The sequence below is a fragment of the Taudactylus pleione genome, unplaced genomic scaffold, assembly GCF_031769625.1.
Source record: "Taudactylus pleione unplaced genomic scaffold, aTauple2 ptg001176l, whole genome shotgun sequence".
Lineage (NCBI taxonomy): Eukaryota > Metazoa > Chordata > Amphibia > Anura > Myobatrachidae > Taudactylus > Taudactylus pleione.
This window is the reverse complement of record NW_028285577.1, coordinates 94,505-111,815: the sequence shown is the minus strand read 5'-3', so window position 1 is coordinate 111,815 and position 17,311 is coordinate 94,505. Positions and strand designations below refer to the sequence as shown.

The following is a 17,311-nucleotide window of genomic DNA, read 5'->3' as shown; positions in this document are numbered from 1 at the left end:
ACTATCCTGGTGCTAATGTCTCTCTATCATCACCTGTGTCCTCCCTCAGCCCTGTATGTGTCACTATCCTGGTGCTAATGTCTCTCTATCATCACCTGTGTCCTCCCTCAGCCCTGTGGCTGTGTCACTATCCTGGTGCTAATGTCTCTCTATCATCTCCTGTGTCCTCCCTCAGCCCTGTATCTGTGTCTCTATCCTGGTGCTAATGTCTCTCTATCATCTCCTGTGTCCTCCCTCAGCCCTGTATCTTTGTCACTATCCTGGTGCTAATGTCTCTCTGTCATCTCCTGTGTCCTCCCTCAGCCCTGTATCTGTGTCACTATCCTGGTGCTAATGTCTCTCTATCATCACCTGTGTCCTCCCTCAGCCCTGTGTCTGTGTCACTATCCTGGTGCTATTGTCTCTCTATCATCACCTGTGTCCTCCCTCAGCCCTGTATCTGTGTCACTATCCTGGTGCTAATGTCTCTCTATCATCACCTGTGTCCTCCCTCAGCCCTGTATCTGTGTCACTATCCTGGTACTAATGTCCCTCTATCATCTCCTGTGTCCTCCCTCAGCCCTGTATCTGTGTCACTATCCTGGTGCTAATGTCTATCATCACCTGTGTCCTCCCTCAGCCCTGTATCTGTGTCACTATCCTGCTGCTAATGTCTCTCTATCATCACCTGTGTCCTCCCTCAGCCCTGTATCTGTGTCACTATCCTGGTGCTAATGTCTCTCTATCATCACCTGTGTCCTCCCTCAGCCCTGTATCTGTGTCACTATCCTGGTGCTAATGTCTCTCTATCTTCTCCTGTGTCCTCCCTCAGCCCTGTATCTGTGTCACTATCCTGGTGCTAATGTCTCTCTATCATCAACTGTGTCCTCCCTCAGCCCTGTATCTGTGTCACTATCCTGGTGCTAATGTCTCTCTATCATCACCTGTGTCCTCCCTCAGCCCTGTATCTGTGTCACTATCCTGGTGCTAATGTCACTCTATCATCACCTGTGTCCTCCCACAGCCCTGTATCTGTGTCAATATCCTGGTGCTAATCTCCCTCTATCATCTCCTGTGTCCTCCCTCAGCACTGTGTCTGTGTCACTATCCTGGTGCTAATGTCTCTCTATCATCACCTCTGTCCTCCCTCAGCTCTGTATCTGTGTCACTATCCTGGTGCTAATGTCTCTCTATCAACTCCTGTGTCCTCCCTCAGCCCTGTGTCACTATCCTGGTGCTAATGTATCTCTATCATCACCTGTGTCCTCCCTCAGCCCTGTATCTGTGTCACTATCCTGGTGCTATTGTCTCTCTATCATCTCCTGTGTCCTCCCTCAGCCCTGTATCTGTGTCACTATCCTGGTGCTAATGTCTCTCTATCATCTCCTGTGTCCTCTTTCAGCCCTGTATCTGTGTCACTATCCTGGTGCTAATGTCTCTCTATCATCTCCTGTGTCCTCCCTCAGCCCTGTATCTGTGTCACTATCCTGGTGCTAATGTCTCTCTATCATCACCTGTGTCCTCCCTCAGCCCTGTATCTGTGTCACTATCCTGGTGCTAATGTCTCTCTATCATCACCTGTGTCCTCCCTCAGCCCTGTATCTGTGTCACTATCCTGGTGCTAATGTCTCTCTATCATCACCTGTGTCCTCCCTCAGCCCTGTATCTGTGTCACTATCCTGGTGCTAATGTCTCTCTATCATCTCCTGTGTCCTCCCTCAGCCCTGTATCTGTGTCACTATCCTGGTGCTAATGTCTCTCTATCATCTCCTGTGTCCTCCCTCAGCTCTGTATCTGTGTCACTATCCTGGTGCTAATGTCTCTCTATCATCACCTGTGTCCTCCCCCAGCCCTGGACCTGGTGCTACTGTCCCTTAGATATTGTTTTTTTGTCTTTCCCAGAGCTACTGTGCATTGAGGGGTTTATTTTGCCTGGTAGTAATGTATCCTGACCTATACTTTGCCTTTTTATTTTCTCATCCTTGTGTTTGTGTTTCTTTCCGAAGAACTTCCATTCATGGAACAGTTGGGTGTCCGTTCTGCCAATCGCCTTTATCACCACGTTGTGTACTTGGCTCCTGGGGACTACCATAGATTTCATTCACCAACTGACTGGAGTGTCCAGCACAGGAGACATTTCCCAGGTAGCACACACACTTTTATATTTATTCAGTTTTCCCATTCACCCACCGCACCACTTCCAAATCTCCTTTATATATTTTATTATCCCCTTCTCAACTGAAACAAAAGGCCTATAATAATTGTCAGAGGCAGCCGACTGTAGTATCTCTGTGTGTTCTCTAGATGTACAGTCAGATATAGGAGACTGTAGTGTCTGTGTGTTCTCTAGATGTACAGTCAGATATAGGAGACTGTAGTGTCTGTGTGTTCTGTAGATGTACAGTCAGATATAGGAGACTGTAGTGTCTGTGTTTTCTGTAGATGTACAGTCAGATATAGGAGACTGTAGTGTCTGTGTGTTCCCTAGATGTAGAGTCAGATATAGGAGACGGAAGGATCTGTGTGCTCCCTGGATGTACAATCAGATATAGGAGACGGAAGGTTCTGTGCGCTCCCTGGATGTACAGTCAGATATAGGAGACGGAAGGTTCTGTGCGCTCCCTGGATGTACAGTCAGATATAGGAGACGGAAGGATCTGTGTGCTCCCTGGATGTACAGTCAGATATAGGAGACGGAAGGATCTGTGTGCTCCCTGGATGTACAGTCAGATATAGGAGACGGAAGGATCTGTGCGCTCCCTGGATGTACAGTCAGATATAGGAGACGGAAGGATCTGTGCGCTCCCTGGATGTACAGTCAGATATAGGAGATGGAAGGATCTGTGTGCTCCCTGGATGTACAGTCAGATATAGGAGATGGAAGGATCTGTGTGCTCCCTGGATGTACAGTCAGATATAGGAGATGGAAGGATCTGTGCGCTCCCTGGATGTACAGTCAGACATAGGAGATGGAAGGATCTGTGTGCTCCCTGGATGTACAGTCAGATATAGGAGACGGAAGGATCTGTGTGCTCCCTGGATGTACAGTCAGATATAGGAGACGGAAGGATCTGTGTGTTCCCTGGATGTACAGTCAGATATAGGAGACGGAAGGATCTGTGCGCTCCCTGGATGTACAGTCAGATATAGGAGACTGAAGGATCTGTGCGCTCCCTGGATGTACAGTCAGATATAGGAGACGGAAGGATCTGTGCGCTCCCTGGATGTACAGTCAGTTATAGGAGACGGAAGGATCTGTGCGCTCCCTGGATGTACAGTCAGATATAGGAGACGGAAGGATCTGTGCGCTCCCTGGATGTACAGTCAGATATAGGAGACGGAAGGATCTGTGCGCTCCCTGGATGTACAGTCAGATATAGGAGACGGAAGGATCTGTGCGCTCCCTGGATGTACAGTCAGATATAGGAGACGGAAGGATCTGTGCGCTCCCTGGATGTACAGTCAGATATAGGAGACGGAAGGATCTGTGCGTTCCCTGGATGTACAGTCAGATATAGGAGACGAAAGGATCTGTGCGTTCCCTGGATGTACAGTCAGATATAGGAGACGGAAGGATCTGTGCGCTCCCTGGATGTACAGTCAGATATAGGAGACGGAAGGATCTGTGCGCTCCCTGGATGTACAGTCAGATATAGGAGACGGAAGGATCTGTGCGCTCCCTGGATGTACAGTCAGATATAGGAGACGGAAGGATCTGTGCGCTCCCTGGATGTACAGTCAGATATAGGAGACGGAAGGATCTGTGCGTTCCCTGGATGTACAGTCAGATATAGGAGACGGAAGGATCTGTGTGCTCCCTGGATGTACAGTCAGTTATAGGAGACGGAAGGATCTGTGTGCTCCCTGGATGTACAGTCAGATATAGGAGACGGAAGGATCTGTGTGCTCCCTGGATGTACAGTCAGATATAGGAGACGGAAGGATCTGTGTGTTCCCTGGATGTACAGTCAGATATAGGAGACGGAAGGATCTGTGTGTTCCCTGGATGTACAGTCAGATATAGGAGACGGAAGGATCTGTGTGCTCCCTGGATGTACAGTCAGATATAGGAGACGGAAGGATCTGTGCGCTCCCTGGATGTACAGTCAGATATAGGAGACGGAAGGATCTGTGCGCTCCCTGGATGTACAGTCAGATATAGGAGACGGAAGGATCTGTGCGCTCCCTGGATGTACAGTCAGATATAGGAGACGGAAGGATCTGTGTGCTCCCTGGATGTACAGTCAGATATAGGAGACGGAAGGATCTGTGTGCTCCCTGGATGTACAGTCAGATATAGGAGACGGAAGGATCTGTGTGCTCCCTGGATGTACAGTCAGATATAGGAGACGGAAGGATCTGTGTGCTCCCTGGATGTACAGTCAGATATAGGAGACGGAAGGATCTGTGTGCTCCCTGGATGTACAGTCAGTTATAGGAGACTGAAGGATCTGTGTGCTCCCTGGATGTACAGTCAGATATAGGAGACGGAAGGATCTGTGTGCTCCCTGGATGTACAGTCAGATATAGGAGACGGAAGGATCTGTGTGTTCCCTGGATGTACAGTCAGATATAGGAGACGGAAGGATCTGTGTGCTCCCTGGATGTACAGTCAGATATAGGAGATGGAAGGATCTGTGTGCTCCCTGGATGTACAGTCAGATATAGGAGACGGAAGGATCTGTGTGCTCCCTGGATGTACAGTCAGATATAGGAGACGGAAGGATCTGTGTGCTCCCTGGATGTACAGTCAGATATAGGAGACGGAAGGATCTGTGTGTTCCCTGGATGTACAGTCAGATATAGGAGACGGAAGGATCTGTGTGTTCCCTGGATGTACAGTCAGATATAGGAGACGGAAGGATCTGTGCGCTCCCTGGATGTACAGTCAGATATAGGAGACGGAAGGATCTGTGCGCTCCCTGGATGTACAGTCAGATATAGGAGACGGAAGGATCTCTGTGCTCCCTGGATGTACAGTCAGATATAGGAGACGGAAGGATCTGTGTGCTCCCTGGATGTACAGTCAGATATAGGAGACGGAAGGATCTGTGTGCTCCCTGGATGTACAGTCAGATATAGGAGACGGAAGGATCTGTGTGCTCCCTGGATGTACAGTCAGATATAGGAGACGGAAGGATCTGTGCGCTCCCTGGATGTACAGTCAGATATAGGAGACGGAAGGATCTGTGCGCTCCCTGGATGTACAGTCAGATATAGGAGACGGAAGGATCTGTGCGCTCCCTGGATGTACAGTCAGATATAGGAGATGGAAGGATCTGTGTGCTCCCTGGATGTACAGTCAGTTATAGGAGACGGAAGGATCTGTGTGTTCCCTGGATGTACAGTCAGATATAGGAGACGGAAGGATCTGTGTGCTCCCTGGATGTACAGTCAGATATAGGAGACGGAAGGATCTGTGTGCTCCCTGGATGTACAGTCAGATATAGGAGATGGAAGGATCTGTGTGCTCCCTGGATGTACAGTCGGATATAGGAGACGGAAGGATCTGTGTGCTCCCTGGATGTACAGTCGGATATAGGAGACGGAAGGATCTGTGTGTTCCCTGGATGTACAGTCAGATATAGGAGACGGAAGGATCTGTGCGCTCCCTGGATGTACAGTCAGATATAGGAGACGGAAGGATCTGTGTGCTCCCTGGATGTACAGTCAGATATAGGAGACGGAAGGATCTGTGTGCTCCCTGGATGTACAGTCAGATATAGGAGACTGAAGGATCTGTGTGCTCCCTGGATGTACAGTCAGATATAGGAGACGGAAGGATCTGTGTGTTCCTTGGATGTACAGTCAGATATAGGAGACGGAAGGATCTGTGCGCTCCCTGGATGTACAGTCAGATATAGGAGATGGAAGGATCTGTGTGTTCTCTTTAGGTGCTCTGCTCTCTGTTAGCCCGCATGTTGCCCGCTGGATGCCAGGCCTCTTCTGTCAGAATGAACGGGTTGTACTCAGTGGGCAGTGGCAATTCGGCTTCTTCTCTCTTACGGCAGTTGGAGCTACAAATGTGGGGTCCATCCGCATCTATGGTGATCAGGTAAGAAACAGGTTCCATGTACGTCTCCCTCATTCTCACTCTGCTGACCGTCTTGTGTCTCACCCACCTTCATTCACTTATCTTCCCTCCATTGTCCTGTCCCTTCCCCCACCCGTAACTACATACTATAAACGCTACTTGCTCACCGCTGGTAGTTTCCCCTCCTTGTTCAGACTCCTGCTTATCCCAACAGTCTACCGATTTCCTCACTCCCACTGCTCCAGCACCCTGCCAATCTCATTCACATCTCTCCCCTCTGTCCTGCTCTCCTGCACCAGGTCTATCTGTAACATACTGAGCCTTTCCACTCCACCTGCTCCAGCACCCTGCCAATCTCATTCACATCTCTCCCCTCTGTCCTGCTCTCCTGCACCAGGTCTATCTGTAACATACTGAGCCTTCCATTCCCACTGCTCCAGCACCCTGCCAATCTCATTCACATCTCTCCCCTCTATCCTGCTCTCCTGTACCAGGTCTATCTATAACATACTGAGCCTTTCCTCCCACTGCTCCAGCACCCTGCCACTCTCATTCACATCTCTCCCCTCTGCTCTGTCCTGCTCTCCTGCACCAGGTCTATCTGTAACATACTGAGCCTTTCCTCTACCACTGCTCCAACACCCTGCCACTCTCATTCACATCTCTCCCCTCTGTCCTGCTCTCCTACACCAGGTCTATCTATAACATACTGAGCCTTTCCTCCCACTGCTCCAGCACCCTGCCACTCTCATTCACATCTCTCCCCTCTGCTCTGTCCTGCTCTCCTGCACCAGGTCTATCTGTAACATACTGAGTCTTTCCTCTCCCACTGCTCCAGCACCCTGCTAATATCATTCACATATCTCCCCTCTGTCCTGCTCTCCTGCACCAGGTCTATCTGTAACATACTGAGCCTTTCCTCCCACTGCTCCAGCACCCTGCCAATCTCATTCACATCTCTCCCCTCTGTCCTGCTCTCCTGCACCAGGTCTATCTGTAACATACTGAGCCTTTCCTCCCACTGCTCCAGCACCCTGCCAATCTCATTCACATCTCTCCCCTCTGTCCTGCTCTCCTGCACCAGGTCTATCTGTAACATACTGAGCCTTTCCTCTCCCACTGCTCCAGCACCCTGCCAATCTCATTCACATCTCTCCCCTCTGTCCTGCTCTCCTGCACCAGGTCTATCTGTAACATACTGAGCCTTTCCACTCCAACTGCTCCAGCTCCCTGCCAATCTCATTCACATCTCTCCCCTCTGTCCTGCTCTCCTGCACCAGGTCTATCTGTAACATACTGAGCCTTTCCTCTCCCACTGCTCCAGTACCCTGCCAATCTCATTCACATCTCTCCCCTCTGTCCTGCTCTCCTGCACCAGGTCTATCTGTAACATACTGAGCCTTTCCTCCCACTGCTCCAGCACCCTGCCAATCTCATTCACATCTCTCCCCTCTGTCCTGCTCTCCTGCACCAGGTCTATCTGTAACATACTGAGCCTTTCCACTCCCACTGCTCCAGCACCCTGCCAATCTCATTCACCTCTCTCCCCTCTGTCCTGCTCTCCTGCACCAGGTCTATCTGTAACATACTGAGCCTTTCCACTCCAACTGCTCCAGCACCCTGCCAATCTCATTCACATCTCTCCCCTCTGTCCTGCTCTCCTGCACCAGGTCTATCTGTAACATACTGAGCCTTTCCACTCCAACTGCTCCAGCTCCCTGCCAATCTCATTCACATCTCTCCCCTCTGTCCTGCTCTCCTGCACCAGGTCTATCTGTAACATACTGAGCCTTTCCTCTCCCACTGCTCCAGCACCCTGCCAATCTCATTCACATCTCTCCCCTCTGTCCTGCTCTCCTGCACCAGGTCTATCTGTAACATACTGAGCCTTTCCACTCCAACTGCTCCAGCTCCCTGCCAATCTCATTCACATCTCTCCCCTCTGTCCTGCTCTCGTGCACCAGGTCTATCTGTAACATACTGAGCCTTTCCACTCCCACTGCTCCAGCACCCTGCCAATCTCATTCACATCTCTCCCCTCTGTCCTGCTCTCCTGCACCAGGTCTATCTGCAACATACTGAGCCTTTCCACTCCCACTGCTCCAGCACCCTGCCAATCTCATTCACATCTCTCCCCTCTGTCCTGCTCTCCTGCACCAGGTCTATCTGTAACATACTGAGCCTTTCCACTCCAACTGCTCCAGCTCCCTGCCAATCTCATTCACATCTCTCCCCTCTGTCCTGCTCTCCTGCACCAGGTCTATCTGTAACATACTGAGCCTTTCCATTCCCACTGCTCCAGCACCCTGCCAATCTCATTCACATCTCTCCCCTCTATCCTGCTCTCCTGTACCAGGTCTATCTATAACATACTGAGCCTTTCCTCCCACTGCTCCAGCACCCTGCCACTCTCATTCACATCTCTCCCCTCTGCTCTGTCCTGCTCTCCTGCACCAGGTCTATCTGTAACATACTGAGCCTTTCCTCTACCACTGCTCCAACACCCTGCCACTCTCATTCACATCTCTCCCCTCTGTCCTGCTCTCCTACACCAGGTCTATCTATAACATACTGAGCCTTTCCTCCCACTGCTCCAGCACCCTGCCACTCTCATTCACATCTCTCCCCTCTGCTCTGTCCTGCTCTCCTGCACCAGGTCTATCTGTAACATACTGAGTCTTTCCTCTCCCACTGCTCCAGCACCCTGCTAATATCATTCACATATCTCCCCTCTGTCCTGCTCTCCTGCACCAGGTCTATCTGTAACATACTGAGCCTTTCCTACCACTGCTCCAGCACCCTGCCAATCTCATTCACATCTCTCCCCTCTGTCCTGCACCAGGTCTATCTGTAACATACTGAGCCTTTCCTCTCCCACTGCTCAAGCACCCTGCCAATCTCATTCACATCTCTCCCCTCTGTCCTGATCTCCTGCACCAGGTCTATCTGTAACATACTGAGCCTTTCCTCCCACTGCTCCAGCACCCTGCCAATCTCATTCACATCTCTCCCCTCTGTCCTGCTCTCCTGCACCAGGTCTATCTGTAACATACTGAGCCTTTCCTCTCCCACTGCTCCAGCACCCTGCCAATCTCATTCACATCTCTCCCCTCTGTCCTGCTCTCCTGCACCAGGTCTATCTGTAACATACTGAGCCTTTCCTCCCACTGCTCCAGCACCCTGCCAATCTCATTCACATCTCTCCCCTCTGTCCTGCTCTCCTGCACCAGGTCTATCTGTAACATACTGAGCCTTTCCTCTCCCACTGCTCCAGCACCCTGCCAATCTCATTCACATCTCTCCCCTCTGTCCTGCTCTCCTGCACCAGGTCTATCTGTAACATACTGAGCCTTTCCACTCCAACTGCTCCAGCTCCCTGCCAATCTCATTCACATCTCTCCCCTCTGTCCTGCTCTCCTGTACCAGGTCTATCTGCAACATACTGAGCCTTTCCACTCCCACTGCTCCAGCACCCTGCCAATCTCATTCACATCTCTCCCCTCTGTCCTGCTATCCTGCACCAGGTCTATCTATAACATACTGAGCCTTTCCACTCCCACTGCTCCAGCACCCTGCCAATCTCATTCACATCTCTCCCCTCTGTCCTGCTCTCCTGCACCAGGTCTATCTGTAACATACTGAGCCTTTCCATTCCCACTGCTCCAGCACCCTGCCAATCTTATTCACATCTCTCCCCTCTATCCTGCTCTCCTGTACCAGGTCTATCTATAACATACTGAGCCTTTCCTCCCACTGCTCCAGCACCCTGCCACTCTCATTCACATCTCTCCCCTCTGCTCTGTCCTGCTCTCCTGCACCAGGTCTATCTGTAACATACTGAGCCTTTCCTCTACCACTGCTCCAACACCCTGCCACTCTCATTCACATCTCTCCCCTCTGTCCTGCTCTCCTACACCAGGTCTATCTATAACATACTGAGCCTTTCCTCCCACTGCTCCAGCACCCTGCCACTCTCATTCACATCTCTCCCCTCTGCTCTGTCCTGCTCTGCTGCACCAGGTCTATCTGTAACATACTGAGTCTTTCCTCTCCCACTGCTCCAGCACCCTGCTAATATCATTCACATATCTCCCCTCTGTCCTGCTCTCCTGCACCAGGTCTATCTGTAACATACTGAGCCTTTCATACCACTGCTCCAGCACCCTGCCAATCTCATTCACATCTCTCCCCTCTGTCCTGCACCAGGTCTATCTGTAACATACTGAGCCTTTCCTCTCCCACTGCTCCAGCACCCTGCCAATCTCATTCACATCTCTCCCCTCTGTCCTGCTCTCCTGCACCAGGTCTATCTGTAACATACTGAGCCTTTCCACTCCCACTGCTCCAGCACCCTGCCAATCTCATTCACATCTCTCCCCTCTGTCCTGCTCTCCTGCACCAGGTCTACCTGTGACATACTGAGCCTTTCCTCCCACTGCTCCAGCACCCTGCCAATCTCATTCACATCTCTCCCCTCTGTCCTGCTCTCCTGCACCAGGTCTATCTGTAACATACTGAGCCTTTCCACTCCCACTACTCCAGCACCCTGCCAATCTCATTCACATCTCTCCCCTCTGTCCTGCTCTCCTGCACCAGGTCTATCTGTAACATACTGAGCCTTTCCACTCCCACTGCTCCAGCACCCTGCCACTCTCATTCACATCTCTCCCCTCTGCACTGTCCTGCTCTCCTGCACCAGGTCTATCTGTAACATACTGAGCCTTTCCACTCCCACTGCTGCAGTACCCTGCCAATCTCATTCACATCTCTCCCCTCTGTCCTGCTCTCCTGCACCAGGTCTATCTGTAACATACTGAGCCTTTCCACTCCCACTGCTCCAGCACCCTGCCAATCTCATTCACATCTCTCCCCTCTGTCCTGCTCTCCTGCACCAGGTCTATCTGTAACATACTGAGCCTTTCCACTCCAACTGCTCCAGCTCCCTGCCAATCTCATTCACATCTCTCCCCTCTGTCCTGCTCTCCTGCACCAGGTCTATCTGTAACATACTGAGCCTTTCCACTCCCACTGCTCCAGCACCCTGCCAATCTCATTCACATCTCTCCCCTCTGTCCTGCTCTCCTGCACCAGGTCTATCTGTAACATACTGAGCCTTTCCTCCCACTGCTCCAGCACCCTGCCAATCTCATTCACATCTCTCTCCTCTACTCTGTCCTGCTCTCCTGCACCAGGTCTATCTGTAACATACTGAGCCTTTCCTCTCCCACTGCTCCAGCACCCTGCCAATCTCATTCACATCTCTCCCCTCTGCTCTGTCCTGCTCTCCTGCACCAGGTCTATCTGTAACATACTGAGCCTTTCCACTCCCACTGCTCCAGCACCCTGCCAATCTGATTCACATCTCTCCCCTCTGTCCTGCTCTCCTGCACCAGGTCTATCTGTAACATACTGAGCCTTTCCACTCCACCTGCTCCAGCACCCTGCCAATCTCATTCACATCTCTCCCCTCTGTCCTGCTCTCCTGCACCAGGTCTATCTGTAACATACTGAGCCTTTCCACTCCCACTGCTCCAGCACCCTGCCAATCTCATTCACATCTCTCCCCTCTGTCCTGCACTACTGCACCAGGTCTATCTGTAAGATACTGAGCCTTTCCTCTCCCACTGCTCCAGCACCCTGCTAATATCATTCACATCTCTCCCCTCTGTCCTGCTCTCCTGCACCAGGTCTATCTGTAACATACTGAGCCTTTCCTCCCACTGCTCCAGCACCCTGCCAATCTCATTCACATCTCTCCCCTCTGTCCTGCTCTCCTGCACCAGGTCTATCTGTAACATACTGAGCCTTTCCTCCCACTGCTCCAGCACCCTGCCAATCTCATTCACATCTCTCCCCTCTACTCTCTCCTGCTCTCCTGCACCAGGTCTATCTGTAACATACTGAGCCTTTCCTGCAACTGCTCCAGCACTCTGCCAATCTCATTCACATCTCTCCCCTCTGTCCTGCTCTCTTGCACCAGGTCTATCTGCAACATACTGAGCCTTTCCTCTCCCACTGCTCCAGCACCCTGCCAATCTCATTCACATCTCTCCCCTCTGTCCTGCTCTCCTGCACCAGGTCTATCTGTAACATACTGAGCCTTTCCTCTCACACTGCTCCAGCACCCTGCCAATCTCATTCACATCTCTGCCCTCTGTCCTGCACCAGGTCTATGGGTAACATACTGAGCCTTTCCTGCAACTGCTCCAGCACTCTGCCAGTCTCATTCACATCTCTCCCCTCTGTCCTGCTCTCTTGCACCAGGTCTATCTGCAACATACTGAGCCTTTCCTCTCCCACTGCTCCAGCACCCTGCCAATCTCATTCACATCTCTCCCCTCTGTCCTGCTCTCCTGCACCAGGTCTATCTGTAACATACTGAGCCTTTCCTCCAACTGCTCCAGCACCCTGCCAATCTCATTCACATCTCTCCCCTCTGCTCTGTCCTGCTCTCCTGCACCAGGTCTAGCTGTAACATTCTGAGCCTTTCCTCCAACTGCTCCAGCCCCCTGCCAATCTCATTCACATCTCTCCCCTCTGTCCTGCTCTCCTGCACCAGGTCTATCTGTAACATACTGAGCGTTTCCTCTCCCACTGCTCCAGCACCCTGCCAATCTCATTCACATCTCTCCCCTCTGTCCTGCTCTCCTGCACCAGGTCTATCTGTAACATACTGAGCCTTTCCTCCCACTGCTCCAGCACCCTGCCAATCTCATTCACATCTCTCCCCTCTACTCTCTCCTGCTCTCCTGCACCAGGTCTATCTGTAACATACTGAGCCTTTCCTCCCACTGCTCCAGCACCCTGCCAATCTCATTCACATCTCTCCCCTCTGTCCTGCTCTCCTGCACCAGGTCTATCTGTAACATACTGAGCCTTTCCTCCCACTGCTCCAGCACCCTGCCAATCTCATTCACATCTCTCCCCTCTACTCTGTCCTGCTCTCCTGCACCAGGTCTATCTGTAACATACTGAGCCTTTCCTCTCCCACTGCTCCAGCACCCTGCCAATCTCATTCACATCTCTCCCCTCTGCTCTGTCCTGCTCTCCTGCACCAGGTCTATCTGTAACATACTGAGCCTTTCCTCTCCCACTGCTCCAGCACCCTGCCAATCTCATTCACCTCTCTCCCCTCTGTCCTGCTCTCCTGCACCAGGTCTATCTGTAACATACTGAGCCTTTCCACTCCACCTGCTCCAGCACCCTGCCAATCTCATTCACATCTCTCCCGTCTGTCCTGCTCTCCTGCACCAGGTCTATCTGTAACATGCTGAGCCTTTCCACTCCCACTGCTCCAGCACCCTGCCAATCTCATTCACATCTCTCCCCTCTGTCCTGCTCTCCTGCACCAGGTCTATCTGTAACATACTGAGACTTTCCTTCCACTGCTCCAGCACCCTGCCAATCTCATTCACATCTCTCCCCTCTGTCCTGCTCTCCTGCACCAGGTCTATCTGTAACATACTGAGCCTTTCCTCCCACTGCTCCAGCACCCTGCCAATCTCATTCACCTCTCTCCCCTCTGTCCTGCTCTCCTGCACCAGGTCTATCTGTAACATACTGAGCCTTTCCTCTCCCACTGCTCCAGCACCCTGCCAATCTCATTCACATCTCTCCCCTCTGTCCTGCTCTCCTGCACCAGGTCTATCTGTAACATACTGAGCCTTTCCTCCCACTGCTCCAGCACCCTGCCAATCTCATTCACATCTCTCCCCTCTGTCCTGCTCTCCTGCACCAGGTCTATCTGTAACATACTGAGCCTTTCCTCCCACTGCTCCAGCACCGTGCCAATCTCATTCACATCTCTCCCCTCTGTCCTGCTCTCCTGCACCAGGTCTATCTGTAACATACTGAGCCTTTCCTCTCCCACTGCTCCAGCACCCTACCAATCTCATTCACATCTCTCCCCTCTGTCCTGCTCTCCTGCACCAGGTCTATCTGTAACATACTGAGCCTTTCCTCTCCCACTGCTCCAGCACCCTGCCAATCTCATTCACATCTCTCCCCTCTGCTCTGTCCTGCTCTCCTGCACCAGGTCTATCTGTAACATACTGAGCCTTTCCACTCCCACTGCTCCAGCACCCTGCCAATCTGATTCACATCTCTCCCCTCTGTCCTGCTCTCCTGCACCAGGTCTATCTGTAACATACTGAGCCTTTCCACTCCACCTGCTCCAGCACCCTGCCAATCTCATTCACATCTCTCCCCTCTGTCCTGCTCTCCTGCACCAGGTCTATCTGTAACATACTGAGCCTTTCCACTCCCACTGCTCCAGCACCCTGCCAATCTCATTCACATCTCTCCCCTCTGTCCTGCACTACTGCACCAGGTCTATCTGTAAGATACTGAGCCTTTCCTCTCCCACTGCTCCAGCACCCTGCTAATATCATTCACATCTCTCCCCTCTGTCCTGCTCTCCTGCACCAGGTCTATCTGTAACATACTGAGCCTTTCCTCCCACTGCTCCAGCACCCTGCCAATCTCATTCACATCTCTCCCCTCTGTCCTGCTCTCCTGCACCAGGTCTATCTGTAACATACTGAGCCTTTCCTCCCACTGCTCCAGCACCCTGCCAATCTCATTCACATCTCTCCCCTCTGTCCTGCTCTCCTGCACCAGGTCTATCTGTAACATACTGAGCCTTTCCTCCCACTGCTCCAGCACCCTGCCAATCTCATTCACATCTCTCCCCTCTACTCTCTCCTGCTCTCCTGCACCAGGTCTATCTGTAACATACTGAGCCTTTCCTGCAACTGCTCCAGCACTCTGCCAATCTCATTCACATCTCTCCCCTCTGTCCTGCTCTCTTGCACCAGGTCTATCTGCAACATACTGAGCCTTTCCTCTCCCACTGCTCCAGCACCCTGCCAATCTCATTCACATCTCTCTCCTCTGTCCTGCTCTCCTGCACCAGGTCTATCTGTAACATACTGAGCCTTTCCTCTCACACTGCTCCAGCACCCTGCCAATCTCATTCACATCTCTGCCCTCTGTCCTGCACCAGGTCTATGGGTAACATACTGAGCCTTTCCTGCAACTGCTCCAGCACTCTGCCAATCTCATTCACATCTCTCCCCTCTGTCCTGCTCTCTTGCACCAGGTCTATCTGCAACATACTGAGCCTTTCCTCTCCCACTGCTCCAGCACCCTGCCAATCTCATTCACATCTCTCCCCTCTGTCCTGCTCTCCTGCACCAGGTCTATCTGTAACATACTGAGCCTTTCCTCCAACTGCTCCAGCACCCTGCCAATCTCATTCACATCTCTCCCCTCTGCTCTGTCCTGCTCTCCTGCACCAGGTCTAGCTGTAACATTCTGAGCCTTTCCTCCAACTGCTCCAGCCCCCTGCCAATCTCATTCACATCTCTCCCCTCTGTCCTGCTCTCCTGCACCAGGTCTATCTGTAACATACTGAGCCTTTCCTCTCCCACTGCTCCAGCACCCTGCCAATCTCATTCACATCTCTCCCCTCTGTCCTGCTCTCCTGCACCAGGTCTATCTGTAACATACTGAGCCTTTCCACTCCCACTGCTCCAGCACCCTGCCAATCTCATTCACATCTCTCCACTCTGCTCTGTCCTGCTCTCCTGCACCAGGTCTATCTGTAACATACTGAGCCTTTCCACTCCCACTGCTCCAGCACCCTGCCAATCTCATTCACATCTCTCCCCTCTGTCCTGCTCTCCTGCACCAGGTCTATCTGTAACATACTGAGCCTTTCCACTCCACCTGCTCCAGCACCCTGCCAATCTCATTCACCTCTCTCCCCTCTGTCCTGCTCTCCTGCACCAGGTCTATCTGTAACATACTGAGCCTTTCCTCTCCCACTGCTCCAGCACCCTGCCAATCTCATTCACATCTCTCCCGTCTGTCCTGCTCTCCTGCACCAGGTCTATCTGTAACATACTGAGACTTTCCTTCCACTGCTCCAGCACCCTGCCAATCTCATTCACATCTCTCCCCTCTGTCCTGCTCTCCTGCACCAGGTCTATCTGTAACATACTGAGACTTTCCTTCCACTGCTCCAGCACCCTGCCAATCTCATTCACATCTCTCCCCTCTGTCCTGCACTCCTGCACCAGGTCTATCTGTAACATACTGAGCCTTTCCTCTCCCACTGCTCCAGCACCTTGCCAATCTCATTCACATCTCTCCCCTCTACTCTGTCCTGCTCTCCTGCACCAGGTCTATCTGTAACATACTGAGCCTTTCCTCTCCCACTGCTCCAGCACCCTGCCAATCTCATTCACATCTCTCCCCTCTGTCCTGCTCTCCTGCACCAGGTCTATCTGTAACATACTGAGCCTTTCAACTCCCACTGCTCCAGCACCCTGCCACTCTCATTCACATCTCTCCCCTCTGCACTGTCCTGCTCTCGTGCACCAGGTCTATCTGTAACATACTGAGCCTTTCCACTCCCACTGCTCCAGCACCCTGCCAATCTCATTCACATCTCTCCCCTCTGTCCTGCTCTCCTGCACCAGGTCTATCTGTAACATACTGAGACTTTCCTTCCACTGCTCCAGCACCCTGCCAATCTCATTCACATCTCTCCCCTCTGTCCTGCACTCCTGCACCAGGTCTATCTGTAACATACTGAGCCTTTCCTCTCCCACTGCTCCAGCACCTTGCCAATCTCATTCACATCTCTCCCCTCTGCTCTGTCCTGCTCTCCTGCACCAGGTCTATCTGTAACATACTGAGCCTTTCCACTCCCACTGCTCCAGCACCCTGCCAATCTCATTCACATCTCTCCCCTCTGTCCTGCTCTCCTGCACCAGGTCTATCTGTAACATACTGAGCCTTTCAACTCCCACTGCTCCAGCACCCTGCCAATCTCATTCACATCTCTCCCCTCTGTCCTGCACTCCTGCACCAGGTCTATCTGTAACATACTGAGCCTTTCCTCTCCCACTGCTCCAGCACCTTGCCAATCTCATTCACATCTCTCCCCTCTACTCTGTCCTGCTCTCCTGCACCAGGTCTATCTGTAACATACTGAGCCTTTCCACTCCCACTGCTCCAGCACCCTGCCAATCTCATTCACATCTCTCCCCTCTGTCCTGCTCTCCTGCAACAGGTCTATCTGTAACATACTGAGCCTTTCCACTCCAACTGCTCCAGCTCCCTTCCAATCTCATTCACATCTCTCCCCTCTGTCCTGCTCTCCTGCACCAGGTCTATCTGTAACATACTGAGCCTTTCCACTCCCACTGCTCCAGCACCCTGCCAATCTCATTCACATCTCTCCCCTCTGTCCTGCTCTCCTGCACCAGGTCTATCTATAACATACTGAGC

The 17,311-nt window shown here is 52.0% G+C and overlaps 1 protein-coding gene across 1 annotated transcript in view; it reads left to right on the top strand.

Annotated features, from left to right (window-relative positions):
- The window catches only part of LOC148453336 (phosphatidylserine decarboxylase proenzyme, mitochondrial-like), a 485,622-nt gene that overhangs the window by 411,196 nt on the left and 57,115 nt on the right, over nt 1-17,311 (top strand). The window contains exons 6-7 of the mRNA XM_088462260.1: nt 1,986-2,123; nt 5,874-6,034. Coding sequence (XP_088318386.1) covers nt 1,986-2,123; nt 5,874-6,034 — 299 coding nt within the window. The remainder of the gene's footprint in view (nt 1-1,985; nt 2,124-5,873; nt 6,035-17,311) is intronic.